This window comes from Patagioenas fasciata, chromosome 14, assembly GCF_037038585.1.
Source record: "Patagioenas fasciata isolate bPatFas1 chromosome 14, bPatFas1.hap1, whole genome shotgun sequence".
In the NCBI taxonomy this organism is placed as follows: domain Eukaryota; kingdom Metazoa; phylum Chordata; class Aves; order Columbiformes; family Columbidae; genus Patagioenas; species Patagioenas fasciata.
Window position 1 is genome coordinate 11,036,409 of NC_092533.1, and position 26,479 is coordinate 11,062,887.

Consider the following 26,479-nt stretch of genomic DNA (forward strand, 5'->3'; position numbering starts at 1 on the left):
CCATGCCAAACAAGATGCAGCACGTGCTCTTAGTTTGCAACACCTCCCCAGCCCTTACTCAAGGGAGCAGCTCTCGCACGGGACCTGCACCTTGGAGACCAGGGCACACGGCTTCTCACCACGGTCCCTTTTTCCTCAGAGTGTTTTCATCACAGCACTAGCACTGCCAGAAAAACTTCAATGCAAACGACCATATCTGAACTAATTAGTTTTACAAAATACATTTATTGGGAGCATTCCCAAGTGGTATCACAGTGTTAGTTTACTGCCCAGCTACCAGGCAAAGCTACAAGTTACAGCCACCACTTACAGAAATGCCCAGGGAAAACAGCACCTCATCGCAGATGCACGGAATAACCACTGCTTCTCACCCAGATGTGAGTATAAAATCTATTTGGTCTTGAAAAGCACGGGGATGTAAGCCTGAAGCTGTCTACAACAGTTGGTTGCAAAGAGCTCTGAAGTCTGAAGCAAACACACATTGACAGAGCACCGTCCCAAGACCTCTGCAATTTTTACAGTCACAGAAACAACGAGAGGTTTAAATTACAATTCTTTCAAACAGCATCACACTTCGGAACCTTATTGGCAACTGCAAGTTTGTCAAAAGCTATGTTTCCCGGATGCCAGCAGTGGACTGGTGAACATATATGAATCTAAACCCTGGCAGCTGAGGGAGAAACAGAAATATTGCACACTGAAATGGCAGCGAGAAGGACAGGGACGAGAGGAAGAGCAGAGACTGAAGAGCACTGGGACAGAGCTTGGACACAGCAGGTACACACCAAGTGGAAAGCAGTATTTCATAAAGCTGAATCTGGGAGGGAGGCTTGGCGGGAGAGAAACACCAGTATAGCTTTTACTGGCAGACGCTAGGAATGCAGGAGCTTGGAGCCGCTTGTTTACAGCTGCGGTGTTCAAGAGAGTTTGCAGAAAACAGCACCGCAGGTTTTACAAGTCAAACTGATCTGGCTTTAGATGATATATTAGAGGTGTAAATATATTTGAAAACAAAGCTACATATGTCAACATTTAAAGATTTTCAAAATACAAGGAATTCCAGCTGGGCAAATTGCAAGGCTTTAATCGTGCATCCTTATTGATCAACACTAATTGTCCTGTAAAAGCACAAAATTTTCTGTGCTTCTGGTACTTCACATAGAATAGACTGAAAAACTATTAACAGTCACTATCTTAATGTATTTTGAAACGTGCTGTGTTATTCACAAATATTAACACAAAGCAAGGTAAAATAATTTTAACCCAATTCGCTAGAATTCCTCTTTCATGATGCAATTTTTTTGATCCAAGCATTTGCACCTTCTCGTTTTACCCAAGAAGAGAAAAAGAAATGGCTTAATTGAGTCATTGACATGTCTACAACTCCCATGAAAAGACACCACAATATGATCACGAGTCCATTTTGGATAAACTTAAGTGTTTTTAGCAACGTAATTCACTACCTGAATAGGACAATGATACCAATTTTCTCCACTCGTGAGATTTTGGAAGGGCTGTTTAATTTCTTGGAAGGGCTCAGAAAAGAGAAGTGTTTATTTTTAATAAGATTACATCTTGAATGTTTCAAGACTTTGGTTTCTTCCCTTGGAGGTTCAATTCTCACAGCTGTAGGAGGCTGTCATCCACATAATTGGCTTCAAAAGTTCCTCCAGGCCCTTGATGTATTTCCTATGGCTAATCTTGCTGTGAGTAATCTCCTTCAAATATCCTGTTCACACGAATCATCTTGATTAACAAGCAAGGTTAACACAAAAACTCTTTAACTTGCTGACATGATTTTCCTTCCACAAAATCTATCAATCCTATTCTGTTGTTCCAGCCATTACTTTCATGTTAGGAGCAAATTCTTCTCCGACGATGCCAGATCTATCGACAAATCCATTCTCCAGGCAACAGGGCAATCAACGTTATGCCATCTTTGTACCTGATATTACTGACTGATTGATCTGCTTCTTACCTTAAAAATCTTATAGGGCTTTTCCTATCAAGATCATCAGTGTCAGAATATTCAACAGGTCTATCGTAACTGGATGCAAGTTTGACTCCTCCAATTTTAAAGCCAATTTCTGAACTACTGCTTGCATGTAAATTCATCCAAGTTGAATAAAAAGCCCTTGTCAAGCACAGTGAGCCACAGCTGACACCCTTACTCATTCAAATACTCAGAGAAAGTTAATAAAGCAATGACTGCCCACCTTCTTGTGCTTCCATAGAGCTATGCCTCTTTCAGGTTTGAAACTAGGAATATTTTATTCAAAAAGATCTGCAGAAGAAAAGCAAGGTTTCCCTAAAGCTCTGTTGACTCTGAAATTATCCAGTGGTAGATAGCAAATGAAACGAGGCATGCAAAAGGAGAGCGTAACCAACATCTCGACCAGGGTAAGTTCACGGTTGTCTGCTGAAGTTGCTGAAGTCTCCTTCTATCTATCAAGGTCATCATGCGGCAGATGACAGAAAAAAGACAACTACTGTGAGGAGGTACCGGGAAACAGTAAATCATCATCACCTTCCAGCTGTACTTATGGAGACTGAAAGTATCTTATTAACCATCAACTGTAACTGCAGTTTCTCATTCAATTGTTTAACAAAAGTTGCTAGGCAGTTACTTTATAATACAATCTCAAATTTTGAGGAATGATTGCCAAATAGATTAAAAACAACAACTTTACAAGAAAAGGAAGTCCTAAAAAAATCCCTTATTGCCCAGGGAACCAGTTTCCTCTAACTGAAAAACACCAATATCCTGCTTCTCTATGAAAAACTGTTCCAGTATTCCTGGCAAAAGAACCCTAAAATGTACAAAAATTCTTTAAATATAAAGAGTTTGTCAGATGCTCTACAGGACAAATATAAACACTGAAATTACCACATGAACATTACAGAGAGATAACTGGGGAGTGGGAGGCGTTCTACACAAGGATTGAGTTTCAAACTAGAATCCATTGGCTGACCATTATCTGTTTTACAGATAACAGCCTCTGTCTACCCAGTTCTTCCAGAATTACCATTATTCAAACTCGGCTCTTGACCTTTCCAAAGCACTAGGAGGTCTCCAGATTAAAGCCTAAATTCTCATCCTTCGGAGTCACCACCTTCCTCTCATTAAGGATTCCATTTCATCCTCATTCACTTTCCACCTGGACGTCTCAAAGCCACTGTGAGTTTCCCACATCATTTTTGTGCAGATGACACCTGTCTCTAACATCACTCACCTCTGCCCATGTGCTGCATGAATATCATATTAAATTAATCAAAGAGATAAGTTTTATCTGATGGCAGTGTCTGAGCGGCAGTAAACCTATCAAAACCCCTAACTGACTGAAAGGATCTCTCCATTCCCTTCAGCATCTCAGAACACTGCATGCATGGTTTTCTTTTAATTCTCTGTGTTTGCCCACCACTTTCCTATTACAGAGATAAAAAACAAGCACAGATAAATCAATATCCCAAATAACATACATGAAGTTTATTTTACTAATACCATACAGGTATAGGATTATATGCTCATTAGGCACAGAGAACATGACATCAAGCTCTTCATCAGCCAAAGATGAATTCTTTGAATGGACAAATGTCCTCCCTATCCTCTTTTAAACACATACTACTTTTTTCCTATTACAGTAAATAATATCTCCTAAGGTTGTCAGGCATTATTTTCAAAAAATCAAAGCCTGGGGCATCACTAAACTGCAGCAAGAGATACTGTGGGTCACCTCCACTGTTACAACTTAAATGAAAGTAAAAAACAAACAACTTACTTTTGTTTCCTATCAAAAAGAATAGCTCTGTAACACCCAAGGCAATAAGAATGAAGGCAGTGTTGCGTTTCCTTACAGATCTGTATTTAAGCCTCTTTTCAGAATGAGTCACATAATCAGAAATGTGGTTGGGGACAAGGAATAAAGCAGAAGATTAAATATTGCTTTAAATGTAATTAAAATTGTGCTAATTATTATTATAAAAGAACAGTACTAAATTATTTATGGTACTGTTTCATATGAAAATAATCTGTAAATGACTGGTGACTGTGCAGCTCCTTCAACTAAAAATGTTATATGAGGTATTCAGACCAGGGAAAGTAGTTTAATTTTATCCCACTGCCATAGGGCACTTAAAACTGGCAACAACAGATCTGGTTTGCCTTTGAAAAGAAAAAGGCACAAAAAAACCTTCATGATGCACTTCAGTAAGTTATTCCTGAAGTTTAGCAAAACAATTTTATCCAGGTTTTATGCAAATATGAACTTGCCACGTTCTCACTTCTGGCACTGCTGAGCTTCAGTCACTCCAACAGCTGACCAAGAAGAGAATTGAAAGATTCAGTCCTACATGTTCTTGTTGGTACCTACCATGAAATTCGAATACATGGGAATGTACGTGAGTTAAAGCTGACGTTTCTAAGTCTACCAACTCCTGGTCAAGTCATGCTGAGTAAAGTACCACTGATTAACCTGAGCTTCATAGACACCTCAGCATAGGCGCATGTGCAAAGAAAACAAAGACATTTGCAAGGTTGGTCTCCACTCGTTATCAATCTGATGGGGCTGTGTTTCGGCTGGAGCAGGCGAGGGGACCACGCTGTGACCACAGGAGCAGCCGTCACCATGGGGGTCACCAGTGTGCCAGTGCTCACGGGGGATGGAGTCCAGCACAGAGCCATCCTGCAGGGACCACGTCATTTGATAACAGACAACAGCATTTCCGATAATCTCATCAAAAACTATCCAAACTGGGTACCAAGACCAATCTAAATTGTTATTTATTTTTTTTTTAACCATTCCTGCCTAGCCTAGGAGTGCAGCTTGAATACAAATAAGCAAAGTGTAACTTCCAGATACAGTGAAGTAAAACTTCTGAGTGATACAGGAGGTCAAGGAGAGTCCGACAGCACAGCAAGGTCCAGCTCCAATCAAACACTGTGCTTCACTGAAAGCCCATTGCAGTGTTCACTGGGCTTCAGCTCTGAGGCACAGCCAGACTCCTGCCATGCTCTCTGATGCTGCTGGGCTCTGCTCTCTTGTTGAGCATAAAAACCGTATCTGCCATGAAACGCAGGCTCCAAGCAAATGGTAGAAGCTGTGATCTGCAGTCACGTTGTCTCAGACAGGGAACTCTATGCTAAACAGTTATACAACTGGAATTATGCAAAGAGCCCCCAAGTTAACAAGCTAACTACAATTTATCTTATAAATGTAAAAAGCCAAATGAGATTTAAAGCCCATGAAGTGAGGTATTTCACACAGAAATTTCAAGATGCAGAAAGAGCGAATGCGAATTTAAATCAAATTAGCAGAACATTTCTTCCACTATCAAGCTTTACAAGAACAAAATAATAAAATTTACAGTAACATCAACATATAAGAAAGCATTTATTAAAAAAAAAGGAGATCTTGCCCTTAAACAATAATAACAAACAAAAACTTTACATACCTGCAAGGTGGTAAAAACATGGAATCCTTCATGAGTACAGATCCAGAAAGCAGTATATACCAGCATCTTGCAATAGTTTCTGAGCTGTAAGAAAGGAAATCATTAATGTCTACTTTCTTCTTAGAGCGACTCAGTAATGTATTATCCAAAATGTTATTGTAGTATAATAATGATCTACCACTCTACCAATTTCATATGGGGACTGGAATCCCAAGCACTTTCATTGAATGCTATCAATAATTAATGTTTTTGAAAACGTCTAAATCCAAAATGTTTCTTATACCTTAGGAGTTGACATATTATTAAAATCAAATTATTAATTTTCAGTAAAAAAAAATTTCACTCCCATTAAAGTGTACATAAAACTACTAATACAGGAAAATACTATTCCATGCTAAACTGATCAGCAGTTCTACACAGACCTATCAAGTGTTATGGATAAAATACAAGACTCCTATACATGACTCCTGCTGTGCATTCCTCCATCTGTGCACGTGCGGTATCATCTCCCTTGTGCCACTCAACTGCAGGTGGGCAGACAGGGGATGTTCCAACCCCAGCCCAGAGCAGTGGGTCCGCACAGAACTGCCCGTGTTTTATGCAGCAGATTTTTGCCTGTTCCCCTAGCGCTGCATCGACACCTCCTGGCCACAGTGCAGCAGCCCCGTCCTCCCCACGGACACATCGCAACCCGCCACCCGAACAGGTGGCATCTCATCTAGACCCAGGTGTGCTGGAAGACATGTCTTACAGAGAGCTGGGATTAGCTGTGAGAAGATAAATGCACCATAAGAAAGGCTAAAATATGAGAAAAAAAAAAAATATATTTATACATAGGGACCTAAAGGGAAATCTATGTTGAAGTTCTAGTAATTGAAAGAAGAGGTAACATTTGAGCTCCATTCCTCCTCCAATCCAGGACACTCCTCCCAACGGCGCGGTCAGAGCCAGCTCCAGGGGAAGAGTGCCACCTACTGAGATGTCACCACAGCTCTCAGCATCCGCTGAGGTGACAAACACTACCTGCTTTTCATTGATCTTCCCGTGCACAGACACACCTCTGTTGTCCGTGGGAGCCCGGCTGGTAATTCATGGGCGCCCCTCAAATGCCAAGGCTGTGACAACCACCCCTGTCAAAGCTTTTAACCAGTCTGGCCAAGCTTAAATGTTGTGAAGTCTTATTTTTACAGCTACTGAAAAAGCAAGCGATACATGCCAGCATGCAAACCAATGGTTTTGTTTACACTTGTACTGAAGAAGTCCAACAAGCAATATGGACTTACCAAAAGAGAACTTGGTTGCCCTTGTACCTCTCATAGCGGGCACTTGATGACATTATTCTGGGGGAGAAGGAGAAGTTTAATTTCAATTTTAATCCTCAAAGACTATAAGTCACTAATCACCACATTTCAGTAGAATTGCTTTAAGGCTCTAAGACCTCAAATTCGACTATTTTTTTTTGTTCTAAACAAAGGATGTGCTTAACCATAAAAATGCAAATTATTACGGTGTTCTTCATTATCCAAATAGATAACATACAGCATGTTCTCTAAGTGTTTAAATCACTCCCACACATTGGAATTACCCATAGCAACAGAATTCAAGGAACTAAAATACTTCCAACGCACTTTTTGTGCTTTGTTTGCCTTCCATTTTACGTATTCTGAGATCATCTGAATGTCTGAAGCATTAAAAACCTTTTGTAATCTAGAGTTAGCATAGGGCACTGTCTGCACAGTGCTCTGCAGACAAGTGGGGGTGGGCTCTGCCTTCATTCTCAGCAAAGCTAATTAGTTTAGATCCCATGCCACGTTACTGCAATGACTTAGCTCAGCAATGGACTTGGCCAATGTTCTGCCACCTCGGAGCGGAGGCAGACAAACGCTTTGTTCATCCCCACAAAAATACAGTCATAACTGCCAGCTGTGCTCTGCAACGCCAGCTCGCTCCGCAGTACTTTACCTGAGCTGATGTTCCCTGAAATGTGAGAGTATGTCCAGTCCATGAAGGAAAGAGTAGATAGTATTTAAGTCCTAAAATTAAAGAGAGAAAAGAAAAATTAAAAAAATACATCAGCAACTTCATTCACAGCATCTAACCACTTCAGCATTACCTTCTCATATTCTGCAATATGTTACATAGATCTAATTCCAGAGACAAAGTCTAAATGAGTAGACAGGTAGGTCAGGACACCTGCAGACTTGAAGAACCCTGTCCACACTTAAGCTTGTAGAAGTTAAAAGAGTGAAGTCCAAATGACGCATAAATATGTACTTGAAGGAGATCTATTAAAAATATCTCTGAAAATATTATTTACATGAATAGATATAGCAGCAGCATGTGGAATAAGCCAAACAGGACAGTCTAATTCATCCACGGTCAAAAAATTTTGAAACCTTACAAAACTGCATTGAGGAGGGAATTTTACAAAACTAGTCTACTAATAGCAAAGAACCTTAGAGAAAACCTAAGCCACAAAGTCTGGCCACTATGTATGATGCAGAGAACCACAGTCCCTTTTCATAGCAGAAGTGTCATGTTCAGGGAAGAAAAGCTATTTTATGTCTACCTCAGATCTAGCTGGAAGCCCCACCACAAATTCTACCCCTCTCTAACTCAGCCCAGTCCTTGACGGGACTGTAACATTCAAAGTTACTCCAAAATACTCTTTGGGAAAAATACAGACAATGAAGTTTTAGATTTGCTGCCTGCCTCCTTCTGCAAGGACTCGGCATCACACCAGTGACATCCATGGGCAACCACAGAGGTAAATAACTTCTCTGAAGTGGCAATATTAAAACATGGATATTATTTCTCTTTAAAAATTGGACTTTACATAGAAGCTGTAATTAGGAGATACAGCTGTTTAAACTTCTCACTACACAGGATCCTCTTCAGTCACAAAAATATCTGTGCTGATGGTGCAGACCACATGCTGGGGAAAAGCTCACTAGGGCTATTCATCATTTAATTTACTGTCCTGAACAGGTGGGCTGTTAGCATTAAATGCATGCACAACAAAGCCATTATATACCACACAGCAGTCTCTCCAGCTTGGTCTCAGAAAATATGCTCTGAATTTTCAAGTGCTGCATTTACACTGCTTGCAAAAGATAAATCAATATGAATGCTAGCCTCAGAATTTACAATGGATTTACTTTAGAAAAGTTCTTTGGCTTAATATTCGATGTTTAGAAATATAACGGATACAGACTGTTATACCAAATGAAAGGTCATATGTAATTGCAGGCCATGTAAAACAAATAAAATTCTGCTTTTATTTTTTTTTTTTAAATGTCATTACCCAAACCCATGAAAATCAAACAGAAGGCTCTGAATGCTTAACACATATATTTATAAAGCACCCATTTCACACAGTCCAATCTCCTCTTTATCTTCCAGCTGTGAATTGACACAAACTTGATTTCCTTAGTGCAGCACCCCGGAGCCCTCGCCATGAACCAAGGACAACACATGCTGGTGGGGACCAGACACCAACAGCAGAGCCCAGGACGGTCACCCAGGCACCGACCGGCTCCGTCCCAGCGCCGCCCTTGCCGGGCAGGATCCACCGTGACCCCACCACCAGAAAACGTCAGGCACAGGAACACGGCAGCGATATCCTCCAACTGGGTAGTATCTTAGTAGTTAAAGAATTTATGGAACAATCAAAATGAAATCCTTGTGTTCCACGTTCTTCCTCCCCCAGGCAGGCAGGTAAAGGACGGACGAATGCCGATGCTCTCAGCTCCTGTTGATGCTGAGCTACCAGGCAGCCATGGGGAGTTAGTGTTTGGTGTTACAATTAAAGCTAAATTTTTCAGTCTTCATAACTCATTACGTCTATATATGCTTTCCTACATTTTCCAACATTTTTCTACGTAATTGAGACTAAGATATAACAGAATGTCTTTAAAATACATTTTAGATTAGCAGTTCTATTGTCATGAGTTACAGAAAATCGTAAGTGGCACAAAAGCTTATGTTCATGTTTCATTACAAACTTTTCAAGGTACACATGGGACAAAGGACTATGTCCTTACTTGAGAGAACTATTCCCTACAGCTCCAGAGAACACAGCCCCTTGTTAATTCAGCATGGGCTGTCTCCTGCCCCAGACTGACCAAACAGGAACGGCTGTACTGACCCATCATGCTTATTTGGGAACTTGATGAATAAACAATTGGGAAATTAAAGAGATAAACATTTGCTTAAAGGGATTAATGCCTGGGAAACCTCTCTCAGCTCAGACTTCGGCTGTTGCAGAAAGAACAGCTGAGCCAGAGCACAGTGCAGGAAAGGCAAAGCTTCCCATCGCCTCCTCACAGCAAAGGCACTGACCTTAAGCTGGACGACATTACTGCTTTAATTGTGATAAATGAAATGAGAAAGATCGTATCGTTCACTGTCCAGCCAGGTGACATTTCAACAAGCTGTACATATCGGCTACTCACGCATCAGCTTCTACAGGCATTTTAAATCAGCACCTGTAACAGTCTCCCTAAAGATAACTGACTTCTAAAGCAATCACCTCTCTAATTAAGAAGAGCCGGTGATTTTGTTGGGTGCCACCAAGCACAAGGTCTAACTCAGCGATCGCATCTCCCAGGCGGGTCTGTGAGATGCCTCTGTCCTCCGCCACATCGAACATACCGACCCAATGTGTTTTACATGTCCCATTGAAACACTGCTCTCTGTGTTTGTTTAAATAGATTCCTTACAGCCAGCTGGGCAAAATTCTTCCTCTCCCTCACATGCCACTGCAAAGTCTAACAAGGGAGGTTATGTGCAGCTAATCTAGCTCAGTTTTTCCTGATAAGAGGAAAATTACATATCAATCATCCTGGGTGAAGTGTCATCCATTAGCCCAATCTCATTTAAGAATAAATGCTTATAAGTCTCTTAAACATAATTTCGATGTTATCTTTAGAGGTTCATTTCATATTTTTGCAAGCAGGGAACATAATTTAACCCACCCCAGCTGGAGGCAGCGAGCTGTGCCCACCTCACAGACCCTGCCAGCCCAAAGCATCCCGTCACAGACAAAAGCATTTGCTTCTCCATTTCAAGCTTTATAGAACTGAAAATAAAATTATTTTTAAAAATAGATTTATGTTGCCACACCAGTTATAAACACCACATAAACATATAACCACAGTACAAAGGGTAGAGATCATTTTCACAGATACCTCCTATGAAAAGGGCTGTAAAAGGACGATGCCAAAGGGCAACAATCAGCGCTACAACCCCACAAGGCAAAGTATTTGCTGAAAAGTTACAGACCCTTTCCAAACCCTCCCCTATATGATCTCTTTAGGTACTTCTTTCTGCCAAAACCCAACCAAAATACCATTATTGATGAAAAACTATTTCACCACATGCTCTAAACCAGGGACCCAGGTCAACATTGTTTTCTTTTGTGACCTTCATTTTCAGAGCTTTTCATCAGCTGAAGTAATAGTTGAACATAAAGCACAGTATCTACCTTTAAATGGTATGCCCATACATATCCTTCAATCTTTGACAAAAAACTACCTTGCCCAGGTTATTTAAGGAGAAATTAACTCACATTTTTCTATCCGACTGGCTGAAAACGCAGCTCCAGTGAGCTTAGGGAAGGAGCGGAGCTCGAGAAAGAGGGAAGTGGGCAGAAGTTGTTAATCTTGGTAGGATGGAGGTTTTCTAGACTACAGAGAGCCAAAATGTGAACATTGCGACCTCAGTGACGCTGCACAAAGCTGCCTGGGATGGCATATTTTCTTTGCCTCCAGTTCTCCTAGCACTTAATTTACGAGCGAAGGTGTTCTCAGCTGCTACATTTAAAAAGCAGAGGACATCTGTGCCTTCACATTCTTCATGTGAACGAATCCACTGTATGAAATAGCGTGTGTTTAGGCAGAAGTGCAGAAATCAATGCTCTGCGGTGACACCGTTATCGTCCAAACCCGGCCCCAAGGAACGCGTGGTCTGGCCCCGACACGCCAGAGCTCCCAGCTCCATCCCACAGCAGCTTTTATCATCCCTGAGACACACATCCTTCCGACAAAGAGCTGCCCCAGCTGCTAAACCAAAGGCAATGTAAAAACACGGAGATTTGAGTAACAATATAATGTTATATAAATCAGCTTCCTTTTATAGTAACATCCCCATCCCAATATACTGTGAAGTGAGGCACCTGAATAACGAGACCACTTCTCATTTCCCCTGTCAGATGTTAATCCGCGTAATTACTGCAAGATGTCGCAAATGGAGAATAATGGAAAATAAAAGCAACAAGTAACACCAACTGAAAACTCATCACATGAAAGCAAACCAAATAACTACTGCCATCACTCATTTACCCCAAAACACCTTTATTTGAAAATAACATGCTACTTCTGATTTTTACAAGAATGGTGAAATAATAATTTCTTAGATGTAAACATATAACTTTAAAAATAAAGAAAGAAATAAAAAGTCAGCCAAAAAAGTCATCATGAAAATACAATCAAACCTCAAAATTGCCGTACAAGTCATGACCACCCTTAGTCTCCTCATTTTTAAAAAACAGCTAAAGATCTGGGTGCTTCCAAACAAGGAGAACGGTGCAGAAGCACCGAGCGCTGCTGGAATCCATCTTCTCCCCCTATGGCCACCTCTACTTCAGTAGCACATCACGCAATACAGGTGACTGGGTACCCTTCAGTTAATCCAGGAAACTTGCCGAAGCATAGTTTATTAGTCTTCTAAGGCCAAACTGCTTTTCGCAGTTGCCTTTGAAGTTTATTGGAGTTAACGTTTAACAATTTAATGTCCACCCTCAATAAGGAGTTTGTCCCTCCCTCTCTGTCACCTCAGCTGATGAGCAAAGTTTGTGTGTTTGTATCGCTTCCTCCTGCTTCACTCTTTTCTCTCCCAATCTTCACTTTTACTCCAGGGAGCAACTTCACAGTGTGCGATCAAGGTTCCAATGGAACGACGGTTGTCTCAAGTATGGAGTTCTAAATACAACGTTTTCCAACCAGCCCCAATAAATCCAGCCAGTACAACTGTAATTCACATCAGCTGCATTCATACGCTATAAGTCCACAATAAGGTCCAAGACAAATCCCCCTTCAGTGTTAAATGTGGGCAAAAGCAGTGTGATGCTCTGGAATGAGGATTAAATGATTGCACCAGGAGCAACTTTGCTCTTGATAAACATAAAATGAAAACCCGATGCTTCACATGATGTGACCCCAGCCAGGTGTTCCAGTGACATATGATTATTTTAAAGCACTAAGCCGGAAATCTGTTCTATTTCTACGGAAAAAAGAGTAAACTGTTCTGAAATGACCTCACAGCTGTAAATTCTGCTAAATCTCACAAAGAGCCATCCTCAGTGATTGCACTGAGGTATTGGAGAAGCTGAGGAACCCATAAATCCCCTTGGACTCCCTTTAGCACTGCCCAGTCTGCTATGTACAAACTTCAGAGATGCCCTAGACCCACACTGAACATTAGACAAGGGGTCTCAAGGAATGCAGACTAGCAGGTAGCATTCAGTCAGTCCAGAATTTTGCACAAGGAATGAGAAAAGAGCAGGAACTTGCACAGCAGAACCAGCACTTCAAAACGCATGTAAGAAACGGCTGTGTCAGCAAGTTCCAGACAGATTGCTCTCACATGCAAACCTGTCCCGAAGAGCTACGCAAAACCTGTCTCTCAATTCCACCCCAAACACATCACATTCCTGTTGCAAGAACACACAGTTGGCTCACCGGAGGCTGCCCACACCCAGCCCTGCCAAGCCACCGGGATTCACGCTGGAGAACCTGCTCCTTACGGAGGCGCACAGCAGGGCTGACGGGATTCTGCATTCCTGCTTTCAGCACGGTAAGCCAAGACACCTGCCAGGATGCGTATTTTATACACTTTGGAACAAACAAAAATGTTAGTATCTTCTAAAGATCTGCTACAGATTCAGCTGTATTACAGATAATATACTTTAAAAGAAACAGACACATTTCTGCCTTTGAAGCAACAGTTAAGCCGCATGGTAACACCTTCCCAAAGTCCACTGATGCTCAAGAAGACCATGAGGTACAAAATCTTGCAGTGAAGGGAGCTGCACAGCTGAAAGCTGCCACAGCCTCCCACTTTGTACCAGAGCTGCTGCCTTCTCTGCAGCGCTCCGACCAGACACTGCCAAACGGGAATCACGGCCAGAACCGAACTTCGGCAGAATCAAGCACTCACTCGGTCTCAGGACAAGGATTTTAACATGCTCTTGGACAGTGGATGAATTTCTCCATATTAAATTTGTGATTTGAAGTGCCTGGATGCCAGCGGAGCGAACAGAGGCGGCTCCTGGGGCAGGGCGAGCAGGCTGTGGCAGCCATGGGGAGCAGGCCCGTGATTCAGCAGCCTCCTCGGACACATTGAAAGCGTCTTTTATTAGGAACCCTGTCAGGCTCAATACAGACTTTGTCACTCTTAGGGGGTGCAGCGAGAGAGAGGAAATGTTACTCAGCACAGTTTATGGTTTTCATTGCTTCCCTTCCTGTTACTTCATCGAAGGCTGGAACCCGTGCTGTTTCCTTTATTCCCTCTTTAAGGCCAATTGTAAAAATAGTACTCCCAAATTCTTTCCTGATAATGTAATACCAGAAATAAAAATACAGCAACACGCTTAGGTTCTCTGATCCAGGGTTTACATATTCAGATATCAAATGTACCATCCTTGGTGATGCTGGCTCAGGAAGCTCGACCTGCAGACCCAGAGGACACAAACCATCAGCCCCCCCAACATTTAAATGTGTGCAGCAGAGTATGCGGTCCCTCAACTAACAGGAAGACAATGAGATAAACTGGAAAGCAACTCCTCCATCTTAATTATTTACTCTCCCTGTTCAGTGGCATAAACTTTTGATTTTTTTTAAAGTGCAAGGGATGCAACAGAACATCAGCACAGGACTCTTCACCTAGAGCTGGAGAGCACACCTAGAATAACAACTCCCTTTAAAGTATCCTCCTTTTTACCTGGAGGCCTTTAAAAAAAAAAAAAATAATAAAATACAAGCACCAAAACACTGTTAAGGAGGCGAAAGGATTAGTGAGATGAATGAAAATGTTCTCAAATGACTTTAACAAAATATTTTGCAGAGAAAGACCCAGTATAAGTAGCACCCGTAAGGAACAACATGTCATCATGCCATATAAGAAATACCATTAATTCAAAAAGCCTTATTAAAGAACTTTTCATAAAACACTCTAGCAGCAAACTCCTCATGAACCTAAATCACTGCCCGAGACTGCGCCCAACAACATTTCTATAAAATAAACTGGGACAGACACTTCAGAGCCATATTCTATTATTCAGAAAAAACAGCATATATTCCATAAAGAAGTTTTGCACCTGTGGTACCGGGTGACGGTTTTCTGGCCTCAATTGCCAGTTTACTCACTATAGGCATTTGAAGCAATGCTCAAGTGATCTTGCTAAAAATCATCATTCATTCATTATGATTTTGTAACACAGGATCACCACACCTGATCCACTGAACAGCTTCAAATGACTGAGAACTTGATTTCTTAGAATTACAGCCTTTCATATGCCCACAATCTCCTGGTGCATGTGTCCATCAGACAGCTATGGTCCATGTTACGACCAGGATACAAGACTCCTGCCTAAACTTGTAAACTTTACGTTTACCCATACAGATGACGGATACCATTTTTTCCAAAAGAGGAAATGCCAGTCCAGTTATTGTAGTATCTTTATATAGGAGAAAAGAGATTAAACCAGACTTCATTTCACTCTTTCGTAAATCCAGGAAGCACTTACAATCGACAGCATCAGTTTACAACAGCGTAGCCACAAATAGGAAATTAAAATCTGGGTTTTGTTTTTGCAGTAACATCTGCACACCTGAATTTTTATCTTTTGTTTTCCTGCAAAAGTAGTTAAGTCTCTCAATAGGGTTAATACGGTTTCCTTATATCTTTGTATTTTCTTATAACATGCACACAGAACTACAGGCACAGACTTAAGAATTACATTCCACTCCTAGGAACAGAAGTATCCTTATTAAGATTTGAAAAAGCCAGATCTTACTTAAGAACAAAGGCCATAGACCACTATTAGAGTTTATGTATAGACTGAAAGTACCTCCATTCAGCAGAATACTTCTGAAAATAAAAGAGCCAAGTATTTCTACACGAAAATAAAACAAAAAGTTTCTCTCCTCGCCAATAGCTCCCCACACCCAATACAGATAAACACCTTCCACCTAAGAACCCTGGACTATGTTGATATAAGACTTTGGTAGAAAGAAAAACATTCAAAGGAATGAGGGAGAAGAAATTTTATATTATTTTGACTGCTGTTTCATCACACTGCGTTAGCATTTCTGGAACTCTGACTTTACCAGAGAAGAAACTTCCTTTGGAAAAGCTGATTTTGCAAAGTGAAATAACAAGGGCCCTGAACTGGAGAGGCAGGAATGTCAAATGTTATTCCTTCAAAGCAAGCAGCTTATAGAGAGTTTTGAATACCTGAAGAACAGTTCAGCCCTCATCACGGTTCAGAACAGAAGCACAGCTATGTAAAAGTGTCTTGCAGTTAAACATTACCATAAAGTTCCCAGACACTCATTACTTCATTTTAAAATATCTTTTAGACTTACATGCTGGTAATATTCATTAAAAAGAAACCAAAAAGCAAGCTGCCTTGAAAGCATTGTGCTCCTGGAGTTCAATAGGATGTGATGCTGAGAATAGCCAAAAATTAATCTCAATGGTCACATCTATCAAAGAGCAGGATTCTACACCAAACATTTTTCAATAAGAGATCAAAGACCATGAAAGCAGCCTCCTTACTCAGGCTCTTGAAAAGTCACCCAAAATCAACAAGCAGAATGGGCAATTTCTGCTTCGAGTTCAGTCAACACTTTGCCAGTCGAACAGCTGCCTACTTGTCAGATTAACAATGGCCCTTCCAGAGGACAAACACCCATCAAATCATAATATTTTAGTTAAATATTTTTTTGGTCATAACTCCAAAAACATCAGCTTCCCTGACTCACAAAGAAACTTCCAGCTCTTTTAAGAGAAGTTGGCAAGAAAGTACCAACCACTGGAGGAAAACAAGGAGAAAAAAAGAAAGAAAAAAAAAAAAAAAAAATCAAGCTCCAGATATTTTATTCCCATAATAATGCCATTACAAACTACAAAGGAATTCCTGTACAGAACAACAGTAACATGTTTACTGGTAATTCCTCCTGCACTCTGATATTAGTGCACCCAAGCACTACCAAACAGAGCAATACAGGAAAGTTACTGTAATTTAGAATAGGTTATATTCCTCAGAGAAGTTGTAAAATACCTCACTGCAGATTCCCACAATCAAATTCTACTACTGCCACAACTACAATATCCCCTCGCATGCAGAGAAATGCTAACATGCCTGTGTACATGCGTATCCATGTATTAGCAAGCATACATATTTCCCTCACCAAAGAGAAAGTGCAATCACTGAGTTTTAGCATCTTCACTTGTAGCAAAAAAATAAGTCAAATTTACCCTATTGTGACATTTGAATGCAAACCGCAGCAAAACTCTTAAAAAATGACACTACTTCACTGCTTTAAGATCTACTTTTGTATTCCTCAACAATACCTCTGCCATAAACCACAAAGAAGCTTACGGATCCAAACTGACAAGTTATATTCTATGTGTACTTATTCATATATCTAGGTTAACGGGTTTAAAGTTTGAAATCTAATCAACATAAATATGAGAGGTACTGACAGCTGTGCACTTCCCGAATAATTACAATTGATCACTGATGCATAATGCTACTAAGGGAATAATTCCAATTAAGAAAATGAACAGCTTCAACACTAGGAAAAACAACAAATGAGTGTACTGCCAGGGAACGAATCCACCATGAGATAATATTGTTACTTGGGAATTTCCAGCTCCAGATCCTGCAGCCTTCCCACCAGGCACCCAGCATCCCATAGAGCAACCACCTTCATGACTAATGTGCACCGAATTATAGACGAGATGCCGAGCAACCGCCTTCTCCACCCCCGTCCTACATCAAACAGGCACTAACTGATCACAGGTGAGACATGGGATACTTCGGTTGGGTTGCAGCACGTGAGATGATACGCACACCTCCTCCAACCAGCCATTACATTCTCAGAGGGACCAAAAACTTCAAAAGCTATAATTACCTTTGAATACAAACCCAAAACAAGCCAATCTCAACTCTCTCATTCCTATGAAACCGTGATCAACACTAATTTGTAATGCAACATGCCGGAGATTCCTCCAACACCTCACTCTTCCAGTGTTATTCAGCCACAGCCTCCACAGAAGTATAATATATCAGGATTTCATCTAAGAAGACAACTTCTGCTTTCGCAGAGCAAGACTACAATTATTCAATGAAGATGGAAAAAAAATTCTGAACTTAATCTGAGTATCAAACTTAGGGTTACAAGCAGCAATGCAATGCATTAAGACTCAGTCTTTTAACTCATCAGCTCACATTAAAGAAGATTCACACGGGACGATGAAAGTCGAAGCCTGGACCCAGCAGCAGAATGTGGCAATAGGAGATGACACCACCGCCATGCCTGGGCAGCCACGCTCGTGAGCGCAGATGTGGAGAACACACGTTCTACATCCCAGCCCACCCGCTAGGAGAAACGGAAGGATCCAGTATTACAGTTCAGACATTTTACACAATAATACTGAAAACTGAGACATCTCTGCTGCGTGTTTTCAAGAAAAGCAGCACACAGAGTGTGTCAGCCTCTCATTTGAGCAGCCGGTCTGCTGCAGTACTTACTAGATGCACCCTGTACAAGCGTCAGAAAGAGGGGAAGACCTAAAGCGTCTCACTTTATTACATAAGATTCACAGAGAACTATAAAATTATTTCAGATATAAATATATTGAAAAAAAAAAATCAAAGCAACATTACTGTTTGCAATACTAAACACCGAACTGTGTGACCTCCAAACTCTACACAGCCACATTTGCTAGATTTGAGTGACCTAAGAACAAGGGAAATTTTCAGCTTTTCTTAAAAATATGTTTGTGATCAACTCTGTCTGTGCAACATCCGTTACCTACAGGTCTGCTATACTCCATAACCCCCTTCTTTTAGCTAATGTATACCCAAATTGCAACCCATCAGCACAGGAGCCAGATTGACACGGTAGGTTAGCACCAACATGCAAGCCAAGTGATCTTCCCTAATGATCACACCAGCTGGATCATGTCCTTTAACTTTGGTACTAGGACTGCCCATCAGTTGGGAGGTACCAGCACATTCTGAAGATTCTTCCAAGCATGTTGAAAGCCACATACAATGGCATCTTTGGAAGAGTTTGCTGAAAAAAAGCCTTATCATCCAACACAACTGGGAACGACAAATCTCTTTGACAGGAGGTCAGGAGCCGAACACGGGGCTGCCAGTTTCCTTCCTACTTCAGATGGGAAACAGGAACAGAAACTCCTTCTACAACAGTTGGAAAGCCCACTTCTACTTAGCCAAACCAACACAGCCCACTGCAGGCTGGATAATATTACACAAACCATGACAACACAGGGTAAATAAATCAGCTTTAAGTAGAACATCCTCCCTAGATAACCCACGATGTCTAGTTGCTACTGGCAAGCCCTTTGTGACAAGAGCATAAAAACCTCCCAGAATCGAGGTTCAACAGTAGAAGTGACCCTGTCACCTTTTAATGCTAAATACGCTATATGGTTTACAAAGGCAGACCTCACTCTCCACCTCTTTCAAGTGCAAATTGTCAAGGTGAAAAACTTTACAACAGTTCTGAAACTCTCTCTATGTAAGAATTCATATTTGGCCAAAAGGTCAAACCATACGTGCCTGCAACATGCCACCACAGGAATTCTTTCCCTCCAGAGCAAAAGGACCAACATTTGAGGCTCATTTTTAATCTGTCTATGGAGGACGGATGGCTTAAATGTCAATGCTTTAATCAGACACAAAAAGATTACAAAGATAAAATCCCTTGAGGCAGTTATTTTTGTTCTATTCAGCAAGAATTTGCTAGACTCTCTTAACATGCTAAAAGATAACCGATAATTAGCAGAGCTAAGGAACGCAGCAAAACCAGATGCAGAATGCTAAATAATTTGTGTGTGCTTCCCTGAACTAAGGGTATTTCCAAAATACTGTATTGCAATCATCAAAAGAGGAAGAAGGGTGTATCACAGTTCCATCAAACAAAGGAAAACCCTCTAGATTTTAAGCCTGAGGTCACTGGAACAAGAAGACCTCCTAGTTTTAGAAATAGCTTGTCTGGCAATACCAGTGTAAGTCCAACTACTCTGTGGCAACAGCAGACCTCTTACAAGAAAGGCCATCAGTGCTCCGAACATCCTTTACAGATCTGTTCTCCCATACACTTCCTAATGAAAAGTAGTTTTGAACATGCTTGGAGGAGGTGAGAGAAACTTTGCAAACTGGAAGTTTATCCAGAATGAATGGTCCTCAGAAACATGCAGCTTCTTCGCCATTGACAAGGCCACCACAAAGCCACCTTTTAATGCCAAGAGACCCGTTTCCACCTGCAGATCACCAGCGCTTTCCACTCCTGTGATGGAGGATGAGCAGAGTCACGGGGCAAACACCAGCAGCACATCAGGGATGCTCCAACAACTGTTTAAAAGATTCGGCTTCCTTCCCCCCTCCTCAAAAGCTGTGCCCGGGCACGAGTGGGCAACATCCGAGCACTTTCACCCCAATTTCTCCTCCAACAGCATAGATGCAAGTTTGTTGAGTATTATTTTCTTATTCTTATCTGCACTACCAACTGATACCCAGGTTCTCCTTACCCAAAGTGATGCAAGAATTGGTTTTGCCAAATATTACAGGAAAACTCCTCTGCAAACTTACACAAAGTAAGTCTTGCTATACTACTCAAAGGTGTTTTCTTTCCAAAATTATCATTATTTTTTTATGATTACTTTCATGTAGTATGGTATTTTGGGGCTTTAATACTCTTTCTGCAAGGAATTTAACACCTACACATCTTGACTCCTTGCCCTCCACCCTTGGCAGTTCCGGAGAACAAAAGCAGAAAAGAAATGTATTTTTCTTCCATTTGGCAGCTTTTCTGAATGCCCAGTGTACTTGCAGTTCTCTCCCACCTCCTTCCACACCCTTTTCTCGCCCTTCTTCACTATTCTAGTATCTCCAGGGAGTTCTTATTGCAAGGTCAGTAACAAGGCACTGGGCTTGTCTTTTAGCTCAGATTAACAGTTTTGTAAAACACATCCTTACTACCTAAGAAGTCTCTGGAATTCACTATTTAAATTCACATAATACAATAGAAAATTTTTTTTTTTTAGAATTTTAGAATTAGATTTTAATTAATCAGTGACAACTTCTAGTTACATTATTGCTAAGCAGATGAAACTAAGTGCACGACCCCACTGCATGGACAAAGGTATATACTATAGGAAGTAAGCTCCAATAAAGAATTCCAAGACTCCATCATCATTTCTGGTTTCACTCTCAGAGCTGTCACAGTTGCCATTAAAATGAAAAACCAGTTTTTTAGGCACAGTAACCGGAAGCAAGGACAGGAGAAGTAAATCTTAGAGCACCAACACCTCACACGCTCCCTGGAAGATCACTGGGAAACAGCCACCCTGATCCACTCTCAATTTTCTCCTTTAATAAGGTTTAAGGTTCATATGAAGCAGAAGGTTTATTACCTTCTGAAAAGAACCAAACAGAGCTTGTTACTGGAAAGTTCAGGTACCGGACTGCATGGTCACCAGTGTGACCTTCGCAGGCTAGAGTTCACGCCAGGAGACGCAGCAGCACTCGCTCAGGACCGCGCAGAACAACCCATCCCCGCAGCTGTTGTGCAGCATCCAGGCCTTCCCTGACAGTAACCGGCACTAAATGGGAGCCATCTTTCAACCTCCTACAAGCTAAATTTACCGCCACCCTATCATCACAGCTTAGAGAACCAGGCCTTGAAGTATTTGATCAATAATAACCATATGACCTAGTCTGCAAAATCACATCTGTTGAGCCCTAAACCCTGCATTTACTGCGAAGATTATCACAAAGCAAGCTGCTGTGATCTCTATTCTTTAGTTACAGTTACTCTGCCCAACAGCTTGAAAAAGATCCATAAATACTATCCGTGTAAGCTTCCAGCGTGCTCTGACAACCATGCAGTAAAAACAGTGAGTTTCTGTTTTGCAATAAACTCCCAGATACAAAAGCCTTGTTGACAACTATGTTGTCAGGCCAGAAAAACCTAGAACCACTGAGTGCATCTTCTAAAGTCAGTTTCTTGGAACAAAACAAACAAACAAAAGAACAATAAAAATAATCAGAATTATGTACATGCCTTTCAGGCCATCCCAAAAGCTTGCTGCTACAGAAAAAGAGGCTGCACACCGAGGCATCCGAAGGCAGATACGTGACAGTGCTGACACGGCCCAAGTTGGAGCAGAAGCCACCAGAAAGACCATGCCAAGAGAACAAGTCTCCCTCTGACCAGCAGAAACCCGCCTGCCAAGGTGAACCATGGTATGGGAGCTCATCACCATGTTCCAGTATTTAAAGGGTGGCTACAAAGAAGATGGAGACCCCCTTTTACAAGGAGTTCGCAGAAAAGCCGAGGGACAATGGGTACAAGTTACTCCTGGGGAGATTTCAATCAGACACAAGAGGGAAATTTCTCCTGATTATTCCAATGGTTGATTATTCTTATCTCCCCAGAGAAATGGTGGATTCCCCAACACTGGACACTTCTAAGATGCAGCTGGACAAGGTGCTGGGCTGGCTTGTCCAGATTGGGCTTTTGCCAAGAAATGTTGGACCAGATGATCCCTGTGGTCCCTTCCAACCTGGTGTCGGATGATTCCACAATATGATTCCTGGGGGACAGACTGAAAGGTTGAAGCGGTGAGAGCCGTTTGCATGCTGTGACCATGGGCAGCAGCACCGCAACAAAATCCTTCTCCAAATACAACCAGCCCTTCTCAGGGATCAGGCTGCAACACCAAACCTGCTGGCTGCACCTTCTGAACTGGGGTGAAGGAAAGAAGAATGAAGGGCAAGAGACATAGGGAAAACTTTGTGCACCAAGAATATTTCACAGGAAGGCTAAGAACTTCAGGTATTCTGGACATGTTTGGTTAAATATTCTGACCTACACCCACACCAGATTCCTTTAACCAACAACCAGCAGTATCCCTCTGTATTGGGATTATAACAGAATACGAAGCTTAAAGAAAAAAAAAAAAAGAAACAAAAATGATCAAACCACACCTGGTAATGGGTTTCAGAGAAAGCTGTTCCTACACATACCGGACATTAAAGCATGACACAAAATACTCAAGAGCACTTATGCTGAGGACTGCTCTTCCAGAGGGAAGGTGAGTGAGGCCATCACCGGCTGCCATCACCAACCAGGGACGTTTCCCCCAGGTCTGGGTGCAGAGGTCTCGCCAGCACCCCCCAATCCAGCCAGCTCCGCAGCAGAACCAGCGGCACACGCGAACCATGGCCGTCTTTTTCCTTATTTCATATATACCTTTCAGAAAAGATACCTAAAAATCATACATGTAAGGTGTGCGGTAGACACCCATACACAGTCATAGAAAGTAAACAATGCTGACACACAATTACAAAGGTAAAATGCTTTGTTACTGCTTTTTGTTGTGGCCCTACTTCCTTTAAATGAACCCCAACAAGCAGGAGCAAGTAAGATTAGGCAATAATCTGACTTTTTTGTGTAACTACACACAAAAGAGATACGGTCTGTTCATTACACTGGGTTAGGATGTTCAGATTCAACAGTTCACCAACTTCTAGACACAAGAAGTGCCTGAAGCCACAGGGTCAGCCAGCACACAACATTCCTCAAGCTCCCAAGGCTCAGACTTGTAGCTCTATCTCAGTTAGACCTAAGTAGGCTCTTTTCTCCAGGTAAGCTGGACTAGTACTACATGTTTCAAAAGGCCAAGACAATGCTCAAAGATATCCATTCACTTCTATCCTGTGACAGAACCACAATCCTACTCACCGCTTCACTTTAATGAATCAGAATTGGAAGCTGCATCCCATAGACAAACATGGATGGGGAACAGCTTTTCAGCTCCTCATGTGGACCTGGGTGACTCACTGAGCACAAACACTGGACTTCCTGGAAAAAAAGCCAATACACCAGCTCTTGTCCACAGAGTTATTAGCCCGCTGTAATGTGATTTTCTCTTTAGTACACCCATGGTTATGGAGAGGTTTTTCTGTGGGTTTGACTTTTTTCAGAATAATTCATACACCTAATTCAGAAAACCTTAAGAGTTACGTTTTCCCATTTCCATCTGAGTTTTTCTATTCCTTTCACTCCTGCCCAAATCTTCCTTTCCAGGACAGTCTTCAATGTCCCTACCCACAACAGGGGTTCATATGGACATAGATGCTAAAAACAAAAATCTCACCTGCCCAGCAACATTTATTATATTTTCTCTACTTGTTTAATATTATGTTTTTGAACAAGGGAACTTTGTTACTCTAAATTTAATTTTAAAAATCCATTTGTCAATGACACTTGAGTAAACTCAGTAAAACAGTGCCCTGAAAGCTGATTTATTTGGTTGGAACCATGAATCTATATTTAAGTGAACTCAACAGGCCTTAACTGTTGAGAAAGCTGGGAAAAAGTATTTATTTCTGTGAACCACTCGCAAAGTTTCCTTGCAGGTATTCCAGACCGACAACAGCTGCACAACAGCCAAACCAGAAGCCTTCTGTGAACAGGGTACCTTGTCCAAGGCTCAACATAACGTTATTTGTGTCTCTGAGACATAAATAATCAAAAGACTAACATGAGCAACACATTCAGTTTTGCTGCTGAAAGCACAACAAAAACAAGCTCAAAAAAACTGGTCAAACACAAACAAAAAACCCCTCCTAAGACAGACATTGAAGCTCTTATAGCTGAATATTTACATATATTAACATTTGGTTAAACACTAGTAAATGCTCCAATACTGTATTTTGGTTCGTTTGAAACAACAGATGGATTTTATGTTTTAAGTGCAACTAATTTAGGACTGATTTCAACTTCAGAAAGTGTGTTACACTTACGGTTCCAACTAGCGATAATCTGAATTACTTGAATACTAAAACATATGCCAGGTTGTTGAGTACTTCTGGCCAAGACACAGCAAAGTGACTGTACAAGTGCATCCACACAGCATTGAAAACAACTGCAGTAAAATAACCAAATATCGCTGGTCTTACGTAACACTTTGTGAATTCAAAGTCAATCCTACAATCAGCAACAGGTTAATAATGCAGAAGGAGGCTAATTTTAATTATCCAGAAGAGGGATTTGGTGTTGCCCAGTCTCGGGGATGGGGACCCCTCATTCTACCCACACTGAACCCAGGGATGCTGAGTAAGACTGATCGACTACCAGCAAACATGCATCCATTGGTCTCTATTTTCATTTTGTTTTAATAAAAGATTGAGATGTGTCTATTGAAGAACATCATTCTTGACCATCTCAGAAAACAAGGTGCAAACACAAAGTTTATGAAAAGGAATCATCAAGAAGCATATCAGTGAGGCAGCGCTTTGGCTTTTTTTCTCACAGGAAAATTAATTGAAGACTCAAGATACTACACTGCACCGAGAAATAGAAAAGTAAGAGACAACTACCCACCCAAAGCATTCTGACAAGACAAAATGAGGAAACAGAAGCCCTACAAACTTCCTAACTCAGCAGGCTGGCAGCTGAAGAGCTGCAGCTCTCCCAAAGCACCGAGGCCTGGCGGACAGCCCGCCGTGATTGTCAACACTGTCTTTATCAGGCGCTTAAATACGTCAGTTTAATTAGCAATTTTGGAAATTAAAGAAAAGTGTCTTTGTTTTACCTCCCTATGTGGCACAGAAGTGCAGGAGGGGAAGAGGTTTACTGCTGCTTCATTAAAGTAATAAAGAATTTCAGGACTTGCTTCATTAACAAAGAAACTATATTCTGCTTGTGAATAAGACTCTTAGTAACAAACTTGAGAGCTGTCAGCCACCAATATGATATCCATTCCTCAGGTACTACTGTTATGAACTTTAATTTTACTAGACGGCTATAAAAAGAAAAAAGCTTTACAGCACATTTTATTTAAAGAGACTAATCTAATACTTATGAAAACATCACAATTTAGGTCTTTTCTAATCTTGGGAAGATGCTGATAGAACATGGTGTCATGGAGGCAGCACGCAGGCCTGGATGCACGCACTCACGGCTCTCCCTAAAGTGCAGTCACTGAGCATTTTTGCTAATAAAACTATTGATTTTTCTGTATTTGTTTTTTCAGTCATACAGAAAAAAACACAACTGCATCTGTCACCTTTATGAGACTGCTTCTAAAGTATTCGCAATTATAACATAAGGTATGTTGTTGTAACTGTAAATAATAATTGTCACATGAGTACGGAAAGGCAATCTGCATAAGGCACACAACAACCCAGCCAGGAATTTATTAGCAGTAAACTGCAGGAACGTCAGTGCGTGTTCACAACCACTTCGGTTATCACCCAGTGATAATCAACACATCGACTTTAAAGGTCTCTTCCCACTTCCCAGCACACTTATGTGCAAAGACCAAGCCAAGTCTGCAGTGTAAGGGATAAAAGCGGTTGGTTCACGCTGGATGTTCAGTTTTGGGAGGTCCTGTGGCACAGACACCAAAGCACAAAGCTACAGAACAATGTGGAGTATTTTACACCAGGTAACTGCTGGTCTTCTTCAAATGGAGCTCCAGAATTGTTACTCACCCTACAAAGTCTAAGAAACTATCACCTATAAAAGAACATATCACTAACAAACCAATGGGAATGAAAATGCAAGAGAGGTTAGTTAGTAGAAAATGCTGGCAGGAGTCAGGTTGCCATCATTTCTCTTTCCTGGTTTTAGAGGCCCGCACCCTAACAGTAAAGAACTTTTATTAAATACAAACCAACATCTAGAACTTAATTTAATAA

At 41.3% G+C, this 26,479-nt stretch overlaps 1 protein-coding gene across 6 annotated transcripts in view; it reads right to left on the reverse strand.

The window, feature by feature from the left end:
• Positions 1-26,479, reverse strand: part of RAPGEF6 (Rap guanine nucleotide exchange factor 6) — a 117,672-nt gene that overhangs the window by 85,569 nt on the left and 5,624 nt on the right. For all 6 annotated transcript variants that reach the window (XM_065848891.2, XM_065848889.2, XM_065848885.2 and 3 more), the window contains exons 2-4: positions 7,414-7,484; positions 6,735-6,791; positions 5,452-5,535 (exon numbers count right to left, since the gene is read on the reverse strand). In XM_065848891.2, coding sequence (XP_065704963.1) covers positions 5,452-5,535; positions 6,735-6,791; positions 7,414-7,484 — 212 coding nt within the window. The remainder of the gene's footprint in view (positions 1-5,451; positions 5,536-6,734; positions 6,792-7,413; positions 7,485-26,479) is intronic.